At 43.7% G+C, this 22,715-nt stretch overlaps 1 protein-coding gene across 3 annotated transcripts in view; it reads right to left on the bottom strand.

Moving 5' to 3' along the window:
- Window positions 1–22,715, bottom strand: part of LOC118392784 (metabotropic glutamate receptor 8-like) — a 252,777-nt gene that overhangs the window by 143,250 nt on the left and 86,812 nt on the right. For all 3 annotated transcript variants that reach the window (XM_052460163.1, XM_052460162.1, XM_052460161.1), the window contains exon 3: window positions 11,655–11,871. In XM_052460163.1, the coding sequence (XP_052316123.1) occupies window positions 11,655–11,871 (217 nt within the window). The remainder of the gene's footprint in view (window positions 1–11,654; window positions 11,872–22,715) is intronic.

Genomic DNA, 22,715 nt, shown 5'->3' with positions numbered 1-22,715 from the left:
TCATGTATTTTTCTTCTTGGCTTTTGGAAATAAAATATAGCTTCAGACTAAACATTACTCACTCCGTTCCAGGTTGGATGGTGTTTTCAGTTTCTTTTGTTTTCCATAGCATTTGCTGTATATATTTGGAATAATAATCTTTAGTAGTTGTAAACCTTCCACGTGATTCCGTATTTCCGTCCAAAATCAGACGATTTAAAGTTTTGATTTGGAGTCAAGGTTATGTTGTAGAGGGTAGCATCCTGTTTAGGTCCCTGACAAAAAAAATCCAAGTTTACCTAACTCTAAATATTTTTTTAAGAACATGCTAAAAAATGCAGGAGCTCATCTGTTCATGACCTCCACCGTAGTTTCTGAGACAATGATGAATTACATCAGCCCCTACCCTTGATCCTCAGAAGCCCATAATCAAGGACAAGGATCTGGGAGAATAAAGCCACCCGGGGGACAATGGCTGACAGTGAAGGATAGGCCTCCACTACGTTGTCAATGTCATCCTCTTCTTTCTATTTCTCTTTCTTCTCCTCCTCCTCCTCATCCTCCTCCTCCATCATCAATCAACACAGCGTCTTATGCGGTGTCTCATACAGTGCTGTGGTGTGGCATGATGAACAGTCAGATAAAGACAGACACCTGTGTTTTAATCCACAACTGATCTGTGGGGACAGGGTGCCTGAAAACAAGGTTTACACACACACACACACACACACACACACACACACACACACACACACACACACACACACACACACACACACACACACACACACACACACACACACACACACACACACACACACACACACACACACACACACACACACACACACACACACACACACACACACACACACACACACACACACACACGGCTTTAGGCTGACTCATACAATATTATGGTCTGTAAAATGAGTCAGACCTCCACCGTAGTTGAGGGACAGCGAGGATTTCAGACAGCGATGGAAATTAAAGTCTGGTGATTAAATCATTAAATCCTACACATCTAATTAAATAGCTCGTTGAGATAACCATTTAATGAATGATTCTCAAAGAGATGTTTTGTCTTCGTTCGTCCATCTGTGGTGCTTTGAATTCCTCTCCCATGCCAGTTGAGCTGCTATAGAACAGTCATTGTGTGCTGGTGCTGGTATCTGTTCTCTGTTCAGGGCTGGTGACTACAGCTCACAGTCCGTTACATTATGGAGATGTGGTTTCCCTAATCCCTCAAGGCTTACACACAAACACACACACACACTGGCTAAGAGCCCCGGCAGACACACAGGCTCTCTGGTCTCCAGTTCCCAGGGTTTAATCTCTCTTCTTCACCCCAGCAGGGACAACAGTAGGCTGGGGTGATGTAAGGTCAGAGAGTCCCTCTCCTGGTTATAATGGTTGGTTTAGGGTCAAAGCTCTACAGGCTGGCAGAAGGTTGTGCTGGGTTGCGTTAGGCTGTTGTCCTAGTGGCAGGTACTGAGCTGGGTTGTTGTCGCCTGGGGGACAGAGGCTGGGATAAGCTGGCGTTGCTCCAGGAGAAGGTAACTGATTCAGAGCCGTGTTCATTATTGCTGGCCCAGTCAGCTACTGCCTCTCTCTGCCAGATCTGACCAGGGGTCTGGAGGCAGAAGATGAAGATTTCCTTAATGATCATTAGAGAGAAAGGTGGCTGGAGGGTGTTGTCACTGTGTCCTTTCATTCACCAGCCATGGTGACTCATGGTCAGTTCCCTCCACTCCGTGTCAGCCCCTTGGTCAGGCCTGTCGAATGCCCGCCTGAGGCCTGTCATGACAGGCCATAGTCAGGGCCTCTGCCTGGATCTGTCTGGATGTCACTGGAGCTACTGCTCCGCAGTCTGGAGGTTTGGAGGCCCTGGCCTTCTCCAGGCACGTCTCTGAATCTGCCTGTCGGTCTGTCTGTGTAACAAGCATGCTCTGATACTAACTATTGGAGAGTGGAGGAGGAAGAGAAAAGGGGGAGAAGGGGAAAAGGGGTTGCAGGAGGGGCGAGGAGAGGTTGTCGCTTTAGGCTATTCCACGAGGGCATGGGATCTTCTGTGGATCTCCTTCTGGTGATTCATTTAGGCAAAGCCTTACGGCCTGGATGATCATATCACTAGGCATATCCCCTCCTCTAGCCACTAGGCACCCACTATTGCACAAGAGGAATAGGGTTATGTCTGTCCTAATGTCAACATCCTCCAAACGTATTACAAGCCATGCAGTATCCCTCCCCTGACAAGAGGTAGAGGCTAAGAGACAACAGGGTTAAATTAAGTCTGCTCTAAAGTCTAACATCCACCAACATCGGTGGGTCCTTCGGGAATGTCAGTCTCTAGTCAGCACTGTCATGTACTGGCCTCGTCTAGCCTTGAGGCATCCACTGCTACTCAACATGGAGAGGCAATGGGAGAGACGTTTGTCAACACACAAACACACACACACTAAACACGCACAAAGACAGGCCCACGCACACACACACACACACACACTAAACACACACACCGGCAGGCGCGCGCACACACACACACAAACACACACACACACACTAAACACGCACAAAGACAGGCCCACGCACACACACACACACACACACACACACACACACACACACACACACACACACACACACACACACACACACACACACACACACACACACACACACACACAATCCACTGATGCTGGTCATTATAACTGTCAGTCTACAGCTGTCCCAGTCTCCCCACCACAATGAGGTCCAGTCATGTGGAACTGTTCAGGGAAGGGTTCAGGCTCAGTGAACCTACGTTCATCCCTTGTTTGCTCATCATTTGCTGTTATTATCTTTTTTGGACGCATCTCGTTTAGGAGCCCTGGTTTGTTTGCTAAATGTGAATGGAATTAATTCCAGATAATCAAAGGTTAATGAACAAATGAAACAAAGGTCAATTGGATAGGTATTTATGAGAGGTTGTTACCAGAAGGGAGGCAGGGGAGCTGAGAGGAGACACACACACACACACACACACACACACACACACACACACACACACACACACACACACACACACACACACACACACACACACACACACACACACACACACACACACACACACACACACACACAGAGAGGAAACAGAGATTGTTACTTCCTACCAAGCCAACGCTGAAACATGGTGCTCATTGTTGCATGTCTATTGACTTTCTCATCTGACTATCGTGTGACATTAGTTACTAGGCTAATTGGCTGTCTGTTAAATCTTCTGTCTCCCTCCTGTGTGTGTGTGTGTGTGTGTGTGTGTGTGTGTGTGTGTGTGTGTGTGTGTGTGTGTGTGTGTGTGTGTGTGTGTGTGTGTGTGTGTGTGTGTGTGTGTGTGTGTGTGTGTGTGTGTGTGTGTGTGTGTGTGTGTGTGTGTGTGTGTGTGTGTGTGTGTGTGTGTGTGTGTGTGTGTGTGTGCTTGCGTGTGTGAATTCTCCATCTCTATGTTGTAATCCAAGTCTTATCCTACAGCTGGAGGAGAGCCTGTCATCTGGATGTCTGGACGGGAGAGAGAGAATACCTCCCATCTGGATCTCTCTACCTCCCATCTGGATCACTCTACCTCAACATCTCTCTCTCTCTCCATGTCGCATCTCTCTGTCTCTCCCTCTCTTTCACTCTATCCGTCTTCCTCTCGGTCTCTCAAACCCCCCCCAGTCTCTTCCCTCTCCCCCACGCCTTCTCTCTCATGCTCTCTCTCTCCCTCTCACTCCTTTCTCTCTTCTTCTTCACACGCAGAAATAGGAAAATAGTGTACTACACTGTCACAACCTATAGTCAACCTGAATGCTCAAGGTCTTTCGTTCCCTCTCTCGTTCCCTCTCGGTCTCTCCTGCTTTCACTCCCTCGCTTTCCCCTGCCTCACGCAAGAGGAGAGAGTCAGCTAGTTAAAATGGACACACCATTGCCTCTCTCTACAGACATCCCCCATCATCCCATCATTAATGGTTAGGTGCATCTTACACGTTATGGTGAAAACATCCTTAATATGCCTAAAGGGAGCTGAGACGTGCTTCACGAACACAAACACAACGTCTCTGGAATCATAACTCCTCGATTAAACAGCAATTACCACAGCTGCTCAGTAGCAGCACGCAGGGAGGAGCGTAAGCGGTGGTGGCAGTCATCATAGTAATAATAATATTAAATAATCATTCAATCACCTAACAATCACTCCTTAATTCAATCGCTGGCAATGAGAGAGAGAGAGAGAGAGAGAGAGAGAGAGAGAGAGAGAGAGAGAGAGAGAGAGAGAGAGAGAGAGAGAGAGAGAGAGAGAGAGAGAGAGAGAGAGAGAGAGAGAGGATGGTTGGTCTTATGACACCTGTCATTACTTTGTGATTACATCCACGTAGCCTGCTGTGGCCTCATTCTGTTGTTCCTCTCTTCCCCCTCGCCTCATCCTTCTCTCTTCTCCTCCTCCCAGCTTCTCTTCATTAAAACCCCTTCAGAGGGACAGTCAGTCGACTCTCTCCTCTCAGACTCCTCACACACATACATGTAGGCACATAGACGAACAAGTGTACGCGCAAACATATGGTACATCTTCCGGACCACCCTCGTGTGTGTGTGTGTGTGTGTGTGTGTGTGTGTGTGTGTGTGTGTGTGTGTGTGTGTGTGTGTGTGTGTGTGTGTGTGTGTGTGTGTGTGTGTGTGTGTGTGTGTGTGTGTGTGTGTGTGTGTGTGTGTGTGTGTGTGTGTGTGTCCAGAGACTGCCACAGACAGGGTAGTGGGAGGATCATAGTGTGTGTGAAGAATTATGCATTTACCAGATTTTTTTTTATATTAATAGTTAACAATTAATACTTAACAAATAGTAAGACATTTCTGCTCTACTAATGCTGTGTTTTTATGGTCTCCACTCTAGCTCCCTGCAGCTAATCTGGGTGTATGGGTCAATCATTTACTAGAGATAGTTTAGGACTAGAACAATCCCTCATTGCTCTTAAGTGAAGTATCCTTGGGCATGATTGTTTGTTTGCCAGTTGTGGGCAACCAAAAGTCCAGACGCGTGGTAGTGAGTCAGAGTAGGATAGGTGAAGTTCGTGTGGAGTGTAGGACGAGAGCGCAGCTTGGTGAAGCTCATTGAACAAGGGACTTATTGTGCAGGTGACGCCTTGGGGAATCTGACTTGGGGAAAGTTCAAATTACAATGTGCAGTGTTTGGATAAAATATTTGGATAAATGAGGTAAACAGGTATGCCCTGGGTTACTATTGTTAGGTGTTGTTGTGAGTGTTTTGTTATTCCTGGTACTTAGTAAATACGAGGTAAGACTGGATTTGTGGGGCCGTGTTACATAGTTAGGTAGGAGACACGGATACTCTGTTGGTAGTTTTACACATTTGGATAGACGTAAGATAATCTATACCATAGTAATCGCAATAGGCGATATCCAGGTGTGGATACAACACCCTGTTTTGGGACCAATAATTAGGCAATATTTTGATAATGGTATGGGTTACCCTGTTCATATAGACCGGGTTTAAAATCTAAGAACAGCGCTAAATCATTTTTCCTCTTGTCTGTCTCGTCCCCTGTGTGTCCTGTGTTTGTGAATGTGATATGAGAGTTGTGTGAGTGTGGAAATAAGCGTTAATCTGAAGGTTGGATAATAATACGCAGAAATGTGTATAATAAGGTGATTTTAAATTTGGATAATACGTTTCAATATATAGAGCTGCTTCGTAGGGATGGAGAAGGTTGGAAATGCACATGGAGTGGTTCATTCATGTAAGTACCTAAGATTTCCTACGTTTTACATGGATTCTGTGAATATATGAAAATGTGACAAATTGTATGTGTGTTTTATCAATGACTAGAGATTTGATAAAGTAATACTGGGAATATAATGATACGCAACTTAAACAAGCCACATGTAAACGTACGTAGGCTCAGGATGGCCTCTTTATGGATCATTTGATAGAGACAAGGGTCAAGCATTTTTTTTACAGTCTAAACACTAATGGGATTTTCTCCATCCAGGCAATACATTTAGAGAAAACTAGAGGTCGGAAATTGTATTTTTTTTCCGCAGTAAGAGTCGAGTTGCTATATTTATGGAACAAATCCCTTTTTCCATGACATTAGAGCAAATTAAGGTGGAATTTTGACGTAACTTACAAGGTAGTACAAAGCCTAATTTAGTTTTTTTTTCATCATAATAATTATTACGGAGCAAATGTGATGTAATAAAAGAATTTCAGGAAAATATCATTCATTTATATTAAACTCGCCAGATCTGTTTCCAAATCAACGAATATCAATTCAACTCATTCACCGTAAGAGTCCCTTTGTGCAAATCTTTACAAAGAAACACTTGGATGAACTTTAAGGCTATTTTCCGGTAATGGTGTTGTTTTTAGTGCCAGATGTTAAGACTACACACCATTATAATTGGGTTATTTACTTATCATTTCAATTGTCACGTTGTATAATGATAGGAGGCGGGCGCAGGAATACAAACTAGTTTATTTTATTTCACTACCCAAAATAGTGTACGTCATAAACATGACGGGAACGAAGCCCAAAACAAACACATACACAGTATATATAAAGTTGAAGTCTGAAGTTTACATACACCTTAGCCAATTACATTTATACACATAAGAGTGTATGTAAAGAAGAATCTATGATGCAAGTTCTGGAAATCAACAAGGTCTCGGTGGCGAGGGTAGTTTAAGAATGCATACAGAATGTTAAGCATCGTTATGAACTACCATTTTGTTTTTGCATTTTTGCCAGAGGGAATATAATAGATTTTGTGTTGATGCCGGTTTATTTAAATGGCTAGAGCAAAAAAAGTATTAAAATGCTACTCATGATAATGAAAATAATGAAATAATCCTAGTAAAGCTTCCCACAATAAGTTGGGTGAATTTTGGCCCATTCCTCCTGACAGAGCTGGTGTAACTGAAGCAGGTTTGTAAGGCCTCCTTGCTCGCACACGCTTTTTCAGTTCTGCCCACAAATGTTCTATAGGATTGAGGTCAGGGCTTTGTGATGGCCACTTCAATACCTTGACTTTGTTGTCCTTAAAACATCTTGCCACAACTTTGGAAGTATGCTTGGGGTCATTGTCCATTTGGAAGACCCATTTGCGACCAAGCTTTAACTTCCTTACTGATGTTTTGAGATATTGATTCAATATATATTTTGTGAAGTGCACCAGTCCCTCCTGCAGCAAAGCACCTCCACAACATGATGCTGCCACCCCCGTGCTTCACGGTTGGGATGGTGTTCTTCGCCTTAAAAGCCTTCCCCTTTTTCCTCCAAACATAACAATGGTCATTATAGCCAAATAGTTATATTTTTGTTTCATCAGACCAGAGGACATTTCTCCAAAAAGTATGATATTTGTCCCCATGTGCAGTTGCATATCGTTTTCTGGCTTTTTTTCTTGCGTTTTTGGAGCAGTGGCTTCTTCCTTGCTGAGCGGCCATTCAGGTTATGTCGATATAGGACTCGTTTTACTGTGGCTATAGATACTTTTGTACCTGTTTCCTCCAGCATCTTCACAAGGTCCTTTGCTGTTGTTCTGGGATGGATTTGCACTTTTCACACCAAAATACGTTCATCTCTAGGAGACAGAACGCGTCTCCTTCCTGAGCGGTATGACGGCTGCGTGATCCCATGGTGTTTATACTTGCTTACTATTGTTTGTACAGATGTACGTGGTACCTTCAGGCGTTTGGAAATTGCTCCCAAGGATGAACCAGACTTGTGGAGGTCTACCATTTTTTTTCTGAGGTCTTGGCTGATTTCTTTTGATTTTCCCATGATGTCATGCAAAGAGGCACTGAGTTTGAAAGTAGGCCTTCAAGTACAACCACAGGTACACCTCCAATTGACTCAAATGATGTCAGAAGCTTCTAAAGCCATGACATATTTTTCTGGAATTTCTCAGCTGTTTAAAGGCACAAGTCAACTTAGTGTATGTGAACTTCTGACCCACTGGAATTGTGATACAGTGAATTATAAGTTAAATAATCTGTCTGTTAACAATTGTTGGAAAAATTACTTGTGTCATGCACACAGTAGATGTCCTAACCGACTTGCCAAAACTATAGTGTGTTAACAAGAAATTTGTGGAGTCGTTGAAAAACAAGTATAAATGACTCCAACCTAAGTGTATGTAAACTTCTGACTTCAACTGTATATGTAGCACAGGGCTGTAAAACCAAACAAAGAACAAGGTGTAAACCTCTAATAAATACATGGAACGAGACCCGTAACAACAAGTGCACACTAACACGTTAACACGGAAACCAATACAACAAAGTACAGGTCCTCACAAGACCAACGGACATGAAACAATAATCAACAAGGACAATGGGGAACAGAGGGCACGTACATACACATACTAATCAGTGGGAATGGGAACCAGGTGTGCGTAATGAGACAAGACAGTCCGGAGTTGGTGGTAATGATCCAGTTCAGGTGACGTAGACCTCCGGAGGTGGTGAACGGAATGAGCAGCATTACCAGGGGAATCCATGACGCCAATAGCATTGTAATTCAACAATTGCAAGTCTTTGTTTTATTCCCTGTAGCCTAATCAGCAGAGACAGTTACCGACATCTAATGAATTCTGGTAATAGCTGATTGGCTATTGCGATAGAGCTGTGGCAATGATCAGAATTGAGAACTGAGCATAAGGTCTTAATTACTGCATGATAAAACAAGGCTACAGTGGCGATGAATTGAAGTTGTGGGCAGGAAGAGGCTCTCGTTTTGTGGAATGTAATAAGTGTAAAGCAGACAGAGGAGAAAGTGGTCAAGTTTATTTTTAAACTTACGATAGAGGTAAACCCAGAATGTTGTTTGAGAATGTTTTCATTTTGTTATTTTTTTTCTACTGGTAAGAATAGATGAGTTTCCATGTTTTAGTCCGTGGGCGTAAGCGACTGGTGCTCATTGAAATGGAGTGGGCTGTAAGGGACGAAGTGGGTTAAGTTTGGTGTAGAGGAATTCTTTGAACGTTTCTGATTATTGCTACTCGGTTTTGTAGTTTAGGTAACACCAGTGAATTGAAGCAGGAAGGTGATGTCATTTAAAACGATAATCTGTTTCCATTGCGTGGAACAGTGTCAACTATTTAAAGTGAATGTTTTAGTATTGAATATTGATCTGACAGCGCACATTTTTTGAAGGGCCTAGATTTGTTCAAACATATTTTAGATTTTGACTAAATTAATTAAACAGGTTCAAATGAGGTCGACAGTGTGATAGGGGAGTTGGTCAACTGTGCCCGTAATTGATTTAGACTTGTCTACAATTGTTTATTTGGGGCATCGGGTTATAAATATAGTAATTTAGACTAATAATGCATTGGGATACTGTAATTATAATCCTGATGAGAAAGATAATGCTAGAATTACAAGATAAATGTATTGTTTGTTAATATAAATGTATGTTAATATAAATGTACATTGATGTGTGTTAAATTGAGGGTTTTAACTTTGAGTGATAGAACCATTGTGAATCACTGAAGAATGTTATTCTACATTTTGGTTGGATAATTAATTGGGTTTTGATTATGATTTGGAAACTGAATGATTTTCAAAAACTGACTAATTGATTTAAGTACATTTTTAGTATGTTAATAACTATATGAGTGGAGCAATTCATGTATTTTGGATTGATTGGAGAATGGAGAGGGTGAACTCTGATCCTGAGAATGAAACTGATCCTAATCTATTTGAACTATATCCCATACCAAATGACATTTTTGATGATAACGTTAATACTCAGGAACTATAGCAGGTTTACGCCAATGGCACATAGAGTCCATAGGCATTGCCTTATAGATAGTGGGATCATGATGCTTGTCCTGGGTCATGTTCATTAGGCACTAAACAGAATACATTTTACTTAAACCGGGAGTCACTACCTGGATTTGTCCAACACGATATTCTAATTTTAGTTTCTACAGATGGTGCTATAGGGATGGAAATGGCTATTTCCAGCATGCTGACCAATGGGAGTGTGCTCAGTATGATCATAATGGTTTGTATTAATGTCTTTTTAAAACTCTTCATTGTCTGTTAAATTGAGGGACATCTCAAAATGGTGGAATGTGAAAATGACATATTACCTGATTTCTTTGATATTAATAGTTAACAATGAATACTTAACAAATAGTAAGACATTTCTGTTCGACTAATGCTGTGTTTTTATGGTCTCCACTCTAGCTCCCTGCAGCTAATCTGGGTGTATGGTCAATGATGGGTTTTACTAGAGATAGTTTAGGAGTAGAACAATCCCTTATTGTCTCAAAATCATCCTTGCATCTGGGAGACTAAGCCAGGTGGGGGTTAAAACAACACCGGGTGCAAATAACCACAATATGTACCCAAAGTGGCTTGTGGTGCCCCCCAATCTGCATGGGAGGGGTGGAACCAGCCATGACTAAGCATTCTTAGTGTCAGCTATATAAGAACAAACATTATCTGTTAAGGTTAAGCCTCAACAACACATTTTAGAGTGTGGGGACGACAGCTTCATTAGTGCAATAATTAATCGATATTAAATAAAGATATGTGTTTGAAGAAATGACAAAGTCTCTCTCAGTACGAATTTTCACGACAGGTGTTAGTATTACTCCACAACTAGAATACAATACACAGTGTAGTGGAATTAAAGCTGTCCGCTCGGGAGCAGGAAACAAGGAATGGACATTTATTTCATTCTAACCACTTAGGCCTGTAATTTGCCCCCTACCCAGAGCCTACTGAATTAAATATGTTCGTTTGAGTGTGTGGATCTGCAGGGTATTCTCGTTTAGCTTTTAAATGTGTTGCTCAGCATCGTATCAAATGGACAGACAATCAGACAGCTCCACTGCTGATGTTCGGGCCTGCTTCTTTCCTCTTCATCCTCTCCCTTTCCCCTCCTCTTCCCTCCTTCCCCTCACCCCTCCAGCCATGTCAACATCTGCACAGCCCTAGCAAGGCTAAACATCTGAACAGCTGACTGTTCACTGTCACAGCACACAGCCCTGAGCACAGCACAGCACAGCACAGCAGGGAAGAGAGCAGCACAACAACTAAACCCACAGTATAGAAACCCACAGTCAAGTCACACAGTAGAAACTAGCAGCATTGCTTACAGCAGTAAGCACAGCAGGGGCTCCAATGCTCCACTGATGTATATCTGTGAGTTTTGGGGAAAATTCACGTGTCTGAATTGACTGTTTGAATGTGGTGTCTGAATTGATGCCATATTCCCCAAGCAAACATTATGCATTTCAGTATATGGGAGATGAGGTGTCATTTGATGTTTCCCTTCTCACACTAAGAAAAAGAGACATCAGTGATTGCTGGCAAACCCGAGCACTCAACAAACACAGAGACCAGTTAAAACCACTAGAGACTTTATCTGATGAACTCAGTGTTTTTTTATGCTGACTAACTGTCAATCTGTAGCTGACAGATACTATCTGACAGTTAATATCACTGATGCCATTTACTAGGGCAGCTACTGTTGTTCAGAGTTCCACAGAGACCCAATCGCTGAAGAGAGATGTCCAAACGCTCAAGAATTGTAGACTGTGTTCACTGTGATCAAGATTCAGCACCTCCATTCAGTACTGTCTGTATGAGAGTGTCTTGAGCATGTTTTCGCTATTCCATGTACCTGTTTCCCGGGAGATCTGCACGAAGGCCTCGACACCGCTCTCGCCGTAGTTCCCCTCGGAGGCGAGCGTGGACACGTAGTTCCATCCCATCGCCGTGACGATGTCCATCATTGCCTGGGCCTGGTAGGAGTCCGGAGGAACGACGCGGGAGAAGAAGTCATACCTCGTGTTGTCACTGAGCTCCGGGGCCGTGGACGCATAGCTGATCTGAGGGATCTGAGGAGAGAGAAAAGAGGAACGGGGTGAGTTAGGATGGAGAAGGAGAGGAGAAGGTGTTTAACATGTTATAACTTAGATTGGAAGCCAAGGACACGCATACATGATCTGAGGGGATTCTGAGGAAAGACAGAGTAAGCCGAGAGAGAGAGAGATGAAGGGATGCGTTGAGATAGATGAGAGTAGAAATGGCGTCACTCTTCAGAGGATAGGGGGACAGAATGAGAGGGTAATTACTGATAGCGTGGCACTGAAGAAATGGAGATAGATTACACTAGCCAGAGGTCATATTCCATCCAAGTGGTTTGTAAGAGACCAGACAGCCCAGCTGAAAGAGCCCCAGAACAGCACAGACCACAGCCAAGGTGCCTGAGAGAGAGAGGCAGAGAAGCTAGGCAGGAGAGTCCCAGACAGGAGACAGGCTGGGGTATGAAGGTAGGCAGGGAGGCTGAGAGTGGCTTGGATAGAGCGGTAGAGAAAGGATTGGATTTGGAGGTAGAAAGAGAGAGGCTTGGATAGGGAGGTAGAAAGAGAGAGGCTTGGATAGGGAGGTAGAAAGAGAGAGGCTTGGATAGGGAGGTAGAAAGAGAGAGGCTTGGATAGGGAGGTAGAAAGAGAGAGGCTTGGATAGGGAGGTAGAAAGAGAGAGGCTGGGATAGGGAGGTAGAAAGAGAGAGGCTTGGATAGGGAGGTAGAAAGAGAGGCTTGGATAGGGACGTAGAAAGAGAGAGGCTTGGATAGGGAGATAGAAAGAGAGAGGCTTGGATAGGGAGATAGAAAGAAAGAGGCTTGGATAGGGAGGTAGAAAGAGAGAGGCTAGGATAGGGAGGTAGAAAGAGAGAGGCTAGGATAGGGAGGTAGAAAGAGAGAGGCTAGTATAGGGAGGTAGAAAGAGAGAGGCTAGGATAGGGAGGTAGAAAGAGAGAGGCTTGGATAGGGAGGTAGAAAGAGAGAGGCTTGGATAGGGAGGTAGAAAGAGAGAAGCTAGGATAGGGAGGTAGAAAGAGAGAAGCTAGGATAGGGAGGTAGAAATAGAGAGGCTTGGATAGGGAGGTAGAGAGAGAAGCTTGGATAGGGACGTAGAAAGAGAGAGGCTTGGATAGGGAGATAGAAAGAGAGAGGCTTGGATAGGGAGATAGAAAGAGAGAGGCTTGGATAGGGAGGTAAAAATAGAGAGGCTTGGATAGGGAGGTAGAACTATAGGATTGGATAGGGAGGTAGAACTATAGGCTTGGATAGGGAGGTAGAAAGAGAGAGGCTTGGATAGGGAGGTAGAAAGAGAGAGGCTTGAATATGGAGGTAGAAAGAGAGAGGCTTGGATAGGGAGGTAGAAAGAGAGAGGCTTGGATAGGGAGGTAGAAAGAAAGAGGCTTGGATAGGGAGGTAGAAAGAGAGAGGCTAGGATAGGGAGGTAGAAAGAGAGAGGCTAGGATAGGGAGGTAGAAAGAGAGAGGCTAGTATAGGGAGGTAGAAAGAGAGAGGCTAGGATAGGGAGGTAGAAAGAGAGAGGCTAGGATAGGGAGGTAGAAAGAGAGAGGCTTGGATAGGGAGGTAGAAAGAGAGAAGCTAGGATAGGGAGGTAGCACAAGAGCAGAAGCTAGGATAGGGAGGTAGAAATAGAGAATGTATGCACACATGGCTTGGATAGGGAGGTAGAAAGAGAAGCTTGGATAGGGAGGTAGAAAGAGAGAGGCTTGGATAGGGAGGTAGAAAGAGAGAGGCTTGGATAGGGAGGTAGAAAGAGAGGCTTGGATAGGGAGGTAGAAATAGAGAGGTTTGGATGGGGAGGTAGAAAGAGAGAGGCTTGGAAAGGGAGGTAGAAATAGAGAGGCTTGGATAGGGAGGTAGAAATATAGAGGTTTGGATGGGGAGGTAGACAGAGAGGCTTGGATCGGGAGGTAGAAAGAGAGAGGCTTGGATGGGGAGGTAGAAAGAGAGGCTTGGATAGGGAGGTAGAAAGAGAGAATTGGATAGGGAGGTAGAACTATAGGCTTGGATAGGGAGGTAGAAATAGAGAGGCTTGGATAGGGAGGTAGAAATAGAGAGGCTTGGATAGGGAGGTAGAGCGAGAGGCTTGGATAGGGAGGTAGAAAGAGAGAGGCTTGGATAGGGAGGGAGAAATAGAGAGGCTTGGATAGGGAGGTAGAAAGAGAGAGGCTTGGATAGGGAGGTAGACAGAGAGGCTTGGATCGGGAGGTAGAAAGAGAGAGGCTTGGATGGGGAGGTAGAAAGAGAGACGTGGATAGGGAGGTAGAAATAGAGAGGCTTGGATAGGGAAGTAGAAAAAAGAGGCTTGGATAGGGAGGTAGAACTATAGGCTTGGATAGGGAGGTAGAAATAGAGAGGCTTGGATAGGGAGGTAGAAAGAGAGACTTGGATAGGGAGGTAGAACTATAGGCTTGGATAGGGAGGTAGAAATAGAGAGGCTTGGATAGAGAGGTAGAGAGAGAGAGGCTTGGATAGGGAGGTAGAACTATAGGCTTGGATAGGGAGGTAGAAATAGAGAGGCTTGGATAGGGAGGTAGAACTATAGGCTTGGATAGGGAGGTAGAAATAGAGAGGCTTGGATAGGGAGGTAGAAATAGAGAGGCTTGAATAGGGAGGTAGAACTATAGGCTTGGATAGGGAGGTAGAAATAGAGAGGCTTGAATAGGGAGGTAGAAATAGAGAGACTTGGATAGGGAGGTAGAACTATAGGCTTGGATAGGGAGGTAGAAATAGAGAGGCTTGAATAGGGAGGTAGAAATAGAGAGGCTTGGATAGGGAGGTAGAACTATAGGATTGGATAGGGAGGTAGAACTATAGGCTTGGATAGGGCGGTAGAACGATAGGCTTGGATAGGGCGGTAGAACTATAGGCTTGGATAGGGAGGTAGAAATAGAGAGGCTTGGATAGGGAGGTAGAAATAGAGAGGCTTGGATAGGGAGGTAGAAATAGAGAGGCTTGGATAGGGAGGTAGAACTATAGGCTTGGATAGGTAGGTAGAAAGAGAGGCTTGGATAGGGAGGTAGAAAGAGAGAGGCTTGGATAGGGAGGTAGAAAGAGAGAGGCTTGAATATGGAGGTAGAAAGAGAGAGGCTTGGATAGGGAGGTAGAAAGAGAGAGGCTTGGATAGGGAGGTAGAAAGAAAGAGGCTTGGATAGGGAGGTAGAAAGAGAGAGGCTAGGATAGGGAGGTAGAAAGAGAGAGGCTACGATAGGGAGGTAGAAAGAGAGAGGCTAGGATAGGGAGGTAGAAAGAGAGAGGCTTGGATAGGGAGGTAGAAAGAGAGAGGCTAGGATAGGGAGGTAGAAAGAGAGGCTTGGATAGGGAGGTAGAAATAGAGAGGCTTGGATAGGGAGGTAGAGAGAGAGAAGCTTGGATAGGGAGGTAATAGAGAGAGGCTTGGATAGGGAGGTAGAAAGAGAGAGGCTTGGATAGGGAGGTAGAAAGAGAGGCTTGGATAGGGAGGTAGAAATAGAGAGGTTTGGATGGGGAGGTAGAAAGAGAGAGGCTTGGATAGGGAGGTAGAAATAGAGAGGCTTGGATAGGGAGGTAGAAATATAGAGGTTTGGATGGGAAGGTAGAACGAGAGGCTTGGATAGGGAGGTAGAAAGAGAGAGGCTTGGATAGGGAGGTAGAAAGAGAGAGGCTTGGATAGGGAGGTAGACAGAGAGGCTTGGACCGGGAGGTAGAAAGAGAGAGGCTTGGATGGGGAGGTAGAAAGAGAGACTTGGATAGGGAGGTAGAAATAGAGAGGCTTGGATAGGGAGGTAGAAAGAGAGGCTTGGATAGGGAGGTAGAACTATAGGCTTGGATAGGGAGGTAGAAATAGAGAGGCTTGGATAGGGAGGTAGAAAGAGAGAGGCTTGGATAGGGAGGTAGAAATAGAGAGGCTTGGATAGGGAGGTTGAAATAGAGAGGCTTGGATAGGGAGGTAGAACTATAGGAGGCTTGAATAGGGAGGTAGAAATAGAGAGACTTGGATAGGAGGTAGAACTATAGGCTTGGATGGGGAGGTAGAAAGAGAGAGGCTTGGATAGGGAGGTAGAAATAGAGAGGCTTGGATAGGGAGGTAGAAATATAGAGGTTTGGATGGGGAGGTAGAACGAGAGGCTTGGATAGGGAGGTAGAAAGAGAGAGGCTTGGATAGGGAGGTAGAAATAGAGAGGTTTGGATGGGGAGGTAGAAAGAGAGAGGCTTGGATAGGGAGTTAGAAATATAGAGGTTTGGATGGGGAGGTAGGACGAGAGGCTTGGATAGGGAGGTAGAAAGAGAGAGGCTTGGATAGGGAGGGAGAAATAGAGGCTTGGATAGGGAGGTAGAAAGAGAGGCTTGGATAGGGAGGTAGAGAGAGTCTTGGATAGGGAGGTAGAGAGAGAGGCTTGGATAGGGAGGTAGAAAGAGAGAGGCTTGGATAGGGAGGTAGAGAGAGAGGGTTGGATAGGGAGGTAGAAAGAGAGAGGCTTGGATAGGGAGGTAGAGAGAGAGGCTTGGATTGGGAGGTAGAGAGGCTTGGATTGGGAGGTAGAGAGAGAGGCTTGGATAGGGAGGTAGAGAGAGAGGCCTGGATAGGGAGGTAGAGAGAGAGGCCTGGATAGGGAGGTATTTGTATTCGTATTTATTATGGATCCCCATTAGCCTCGGCAGCAGCAACTCTTCCTGGGGTCCAGCAAAATGAAGCCAGTTAATACAACTTTAAAAACATTACAATACTTTCAGACTGTGTGCCCTCAGGCCCCTACTCCACCACTACCACAGATTTATAGTAATAATAATAATAATAATATATGCCATTTAGCAGACGCTTTATCCAAAGCGACTTACAGTCATGTGTGCATACATTCAACGTATGGATGGTCCCAGGAATCGAACCCACTACCCTGGCGTTACAAGCGCCATGCTCTACCAACTGAGCTACAGTTGGTGTGTGTGTGTGTGTGTGTGTGTGTGTGTGTGTGTGTGTGTGTGTGTGTGTGTGTGTGTGTGTGTGTGTGTGTGTGTGTGTGTGTGTGTGTGTGTGTGTGTGTGTGTGTGTGTGTGTCCACAAGGTGTTTTTTTAATCTGTTGTTTTATTTTACTGCTTGCATGAGTTACTTGATGTGGAATAGAGTTCCATGTAGTCATGGCTCTATTTAGTACCCTGCGCCTTCCCTAGTCTGTTCTGTACTTGGGGACTGTGAAGAGACCTGTTGTGGCATGTCTTGTGGGGTATGCATCAGTGTCCGATCTGTGCGCCAGTAGTTCAAACAGACAGCCTGGTGCATTCAACACCTTTTATAAAGACGAGCAGAGAAGAAGTCAATCTCTCCTCCACTTTGAGCCAGGAGAGATTGACATGCATATTATTAATATTAGCTCTCTGTGTACATCCAAGGGCCAAGTAATGGACTCTGGGTGAGAGATGGCCGACTGACAGGTTGATTTCTCCGGAGGGAGATACTGCCCTAGTGCTGAATTATACACACACTCTCTCTCTCACACATTGACACACACAGACATGTACACACACTCACACTTGTATGGTCGCGCTCCCATACACACTCATACACCACATACGGTGCATTCAGAAAGTATTCAGACCCCTTGACTTTTTCCACATTCTGTTACGCTACAGCCTATCCTCATTCATCTACACACAATACCCCATATTGGCGAAGCAAAAACAGGTTTTTAAGAAATGTTTGCAAATGTCTAAAAAAAATAAAAAAAATGTAAATACCTTATTTATGTAAGAATTCACATGCATCCTGTTTCCATTTATTATCCTTGAGATGTTTCTACAACGTGATTTTAATCCACCTGTGGTAATATTAAATCGATTGGATATGATTTGGAAAGGCACACAACTGTCTCTATAAGGTCCCACAGTTGACAGTGCATGTCAGGGCAAAACCCAAGCCACGAAGTCAAAGGAATTGTCTGAAGAGCTCCAAGACAGGATTGTGTCAAGGCACAGATCTGGGGAGGGGTACCAAAACATTTCTGCAGCATTGACCGGGGGGAACACAGTGGACTCCATCATTCTTAAATGGAAGAAGTTTGGAACCACCAAGACTCTTCCTAGAGCTGGTCAGGGAGGTGATCAAGAACCTTATGGTCACTCTGACAGAGCTCCAGAGTTCCTCTGTGGAGATGGGAGAACTTTCCAGAAGGACAACCATCTCTGCAGAACTCCACCAACCCAACTTTTATGGTAGAGTGGCCAGAGGGAAGCCACTCCTCAGTAAAAGGCACATGACAGCTCGCATGGAGTTTGCCCAAAAGGCACATAAACGACTCTCAGACCATGAGAAACAAGATTCTCTGGTTTGATGAAACCAACATTGAACTCTTTGGCCTGAATGCCAAGCGTCACGTCTAGAGGAAACCTGGCACCATCCCTACGGTGAAGTATGGTGGTGGCTGTGTCATGCTGTAGGGATCTTATATATAAAATATAAAATATATGCCATTTAGCAGACGCTTTTATCCAAAGCGACTTACAGTCATGTGTGCATACATTCTACGTATGGGTGGTCCCGGGAATCTTCTTCAGCGGCAGGAACTGCGAGACAATTCAGGATTGAGGGAAAGAGGAATAGAGCAAAGTACAGACAGATCCTTGGTGAAAACCTGCTCCAAAGCACTCAGGACCTCAGACTGTTCACCTTCCAACAGGACAACGACCCTAAGCACACAACCAAGACAATGCAGGAGTGGCTTCGGGGCAAGTCTCTGAATGTCCTTGAGTGGCCCAGCCAGAGCCCGGACTTGAACCCAATCAAACATCTCTGAAGAGACCTGAAAATAGCTGTGCAGCAACACTCCCCATCCAACCTGACAGAGCTTCAGAGGATCTGCAGAGAAAATGGGAGAAATTCCCAAAATACAGTTGTGCCAAGCTTGTAGTGTCATACCCAAAAAGACTGTAATCGCTGCCAAAGGTGCTTCAACAAAGTACTGAGTAAAGGTTCTGAGTACTTATGTAAATTAATAATTCAGTTTTTCTTTTTTCTTTTATAAATTGCAAAAATTAAAAAAAAAAAAAAGTTTTGCTTTGTCATTACTGCTGTTAAAAAAACTGCTTAAAACTGCTGTGTAGTTTGATGAGGGGTAAAAACAATTGAATCCATCTTAGAATAAGGCTTTAACGTAAGAAAATGTGGATAAAGTCAACAGGTCTCAATACTTTCTGAATGCACTTGTATACACACACATAACACACACACGGACGTGTGCACACACACAAAGTCTAAGGCTGCTTCAATGGCATTCTCAGAGAGAGGGAAGAGCTGCCAATCATAATCAAGACCCAGAGGCAGGTCACATTCTCTCTCTCTGTACACACGCACGCACGCACGCACACACACACACACACACACGCACGCACACACACACAAACACACACACAAACTGTCCTGATAGCTGAACACAGCTGAATCAGTAGATGGGGAATGGAAGGTGTGGAGGGATACCAGCTCCTTGTAGTGAATACTGATGGAACCCACTGCTCAGTGTCTCTGAGTCTCAGTGCTATCAACGCTTGTCAGCTCAGAAACAGCACATCTAACAACCAACAAGTAATTGGAGACTTCTTTGATTCCCAGGCGAGGAGGCTCTCACTTTCACTCACTTTCACCAATCTTCCAGCCATGAAAGACGATTACACTAGCTACATTTTCAATGTTGTCAGCGCTCTTGGAAGATATATTTGTTTTGACGAATGGTAAGTGAACTTTTGAAGAGTTTATAGTTTCCAAAACAAAGGACTATTACAAACACAAGGCAATACAGACGTTTGTAAAGTTTAGCCAAGTAGATATTAAATATGTATGTTGGATGAAGGTAAACAAATGAAGGATAAAACAGTGGATCTTATTTTCCCACATCAAAGGAAGAAAGATGTGAGCTCATGAATATGAAATCACGTTGGTCTGTATCGGCATGGCGATGAGAAAGTGACCTAATGACCTCGGAAAGCATGCCTCTTTTGATCTCTGTTAAAGAAAAAGACGGAGAGAATGAGGAAATGAAAGACTGAGTGGGATGAGTAACATAGAGAAGTAATGAGTTGATAAATAAACAGTATACCACACACATTAAATAAATACTATACAGTATACTGTGCGGTATACCGTACTGTATACTGTACTGTATACTGTGCTGTCTATTGTGCTGTATACTGATGTATACTATACCGTCTACTGTACTGTCTACTGTTAAAATAAGTGTTCATTCAGTATTGTTGTAATTGTCATTCTAAAAAATATATATTTTTTAAATCGTCCGCTTTATCGGTATCGGCTTTTTTGGTCCTCCAATAATCGGTATCGTCGTTGAAAAATCATACTGTCTACCTCTACTGTCTACTGTGCTGTCTACTGGGCTGTATACTTGGTTTTACACTGTACTGTATACTGTGCTGTATACTGTACTGTCTACGGTGATGTATACTATACTGTCTACTGTACTGTCTACTGTGCTGTATACTGTACTGTCTACGGTGATGTATACTATACTGTCTACTGTACTGTATACTGTGCTGTATACTGTACTGTCTACGGTGATGTATACTATACTGTCTACTGTACTGTCTACTGTGCTGTATACTGTACTGTCTACGGTGATGTATACTATACTGTCTACTGTACTGTCTACTGTGCTGTATACTGTACTGTCTACGGTGATGTATACTATACTGTCTACTGTACTGTCTACTGTGCTGTATACTGTACTGTCTACGGTGATGTATACTATACTGTCTACTGTACTGTCTACTGTGCTGTATACTGTACTGTCTACGGTGATGTATACTATACTGTCTACTGTACTGTCTACTGTGCTGTATACTGTACTGTCTACGGTGATGTATACTATACTGTCTACTGTACTGTCTACTGTGCTGTATACTGTACTGTCTACGGTGATGTATACTATACTGTCTACTGTACTGTATACTGTGCTGTATACTGTACTGTCTACGGTGATGTATACTATACTGTCTACTGTACTGTCTACTGTGCTGTATACTGTACTGTCTACGGTGATGTATACTGTGCTGTATACTGTACTGTCTACTGTGCTGTATACTGTACTGTCTACGGTGATGTATACTATACTGTCTACTGTACTGTCTACTGTGCTGTATACTGTACTGTCTACGGTGATGTATACTATACTGTCTACTGTACTGTCTACTGTGCTGTATACTGTACTGTCTACGGTGATGTATACTGTGCTGTATACTGTACTGTCTACTGTGCTGTATACTGTACTGTCTACGGTGATGTATACTATACTGTCTACTGTACTGTCTACTGTGCTGTATACTGTACTGTCTACGGTGATGTATACTATACTGTCTACTGTACTGTATACTGTGCTGTATACTGTACTGTCTACGGTGATGTATACTATACTGTCTACTGTACTGTCTACTGTGCTGTATACTGTACTGTCTACGGTGATGTATACTGTGCTGTATACTGTACTGTCTACTGTGCTGTATACTGTACTGTCTACGGTGATGTATACTATACTGTCTACTGTACTGTCTACTGTGCTGTATACTGTACTGTCTACGGTGATGTATACTATACTGTCTACTGTACTGTCTACTGTGCTGTATACTGTACTGTCTACGGTGATGTATACTGTGCTGTATACTGTACTGTCTACTGTGCTGTATACTGTACTGTCTACGGTGATGTATACTATACTGTCTACTGTACTGTCTACTGTGCTGTATACTGTACTGTCTACGGTGATGTATACTGTGCTGTATACTGTACTGTCTACTGTGCTGTATACTGTACTGTCTACGGTGATGTATACTGTGCTGTATACTGTACTGTCTACGGTGATGTATACTGTGCTGTATACTGTACTGTCTACGGTGATGTATACTGTGCTGTATACTGTACTGTCTACGGTGATGTATACTGTGCTGTATACTGTACTGTCTACTGTGATGTATACTGTGCTGTATACTGTACTGTCTACGGTGATGTATACTGTGCTGTATACTGTACTGTCTACGGTGATGTATACTGTGCTGTATACTGTACTGTCTACGGTGATGCATACTATACTGTCTACTGTACTGTCTACTGTGCTGTATACTGTACTGTCTACGGTGATGTATACTGTGCTGTATACTGTACTGTCTACGGTGATGCATACTATACTGTCTACTGTACTGTCTACTGTGCTGTATACGGTGATGTATACTGTGATGTATACTATACTGTCTACTGTGCTATATACTTGGTTGTATACTGTACTGTATACTGTGCTGTATACTGTGCTGTATACTGTGTTGTATACTGTGCTGTACACTGTGCTGTATACTGTGTTGTATACTGTGTTGTCTACTGTGCTGTATACTGTGCTGTCTACTGTGCTGTATACTGTGCTGTATACTGTGTTGTTTACTGTGCTGTATACTGTACTGTCGACTGTGTTGTCTACTGTGTTGTATACTGTGCTGTCTACTGTACTCTATACTGTGCTGTCTACTGTGCTGTATACTGTGTTGTATACTGTGCTGTATACTGTACTGTCTACTGTACTGTCTACTGTGCTGTCTACTGTAAACTATACTGTGCTGTATACTGTACTGTACACTGTAATCTATACAGTGTTGTACACTGTACTCTATACTGTGCTGTATACTGTGCTGAATACTGTGCTATCTACTGTGCTCTCTACTGTAATCTATACTGTGATGTATACTGTGTTGTATACTGTGCTGTATACTGTGTTGTATAATGTGCTGTATACTGTGTTGTATACTGTGCTGTATACTGTACTTTCTACTGTGCTGTATACTGTACTGTACACTGTGCTGTCTACTGTACTGTCTAATGTACTGTAAAATTTGA

Source organism: Oncorhynchus keta, chromosome 13 (genome assembly GCF_023373465.1).
Source record: "Oncorhynchus keta strain PuntledgeMale-10-30-2019 chromosome 13, Oket_V2, whole genome shotgun sequence".
In the NCBI taxonomy this organism is placed as follows: Eukaryota; Metazoa; Chordata; class Actinopteri; order Salmoniformes; family Salmonidae; genus Oncorhynchus; species Oncorhynchus keta.
This window is presented reverse-complemented; position numbering and strand designations above follow the sequence as displayed.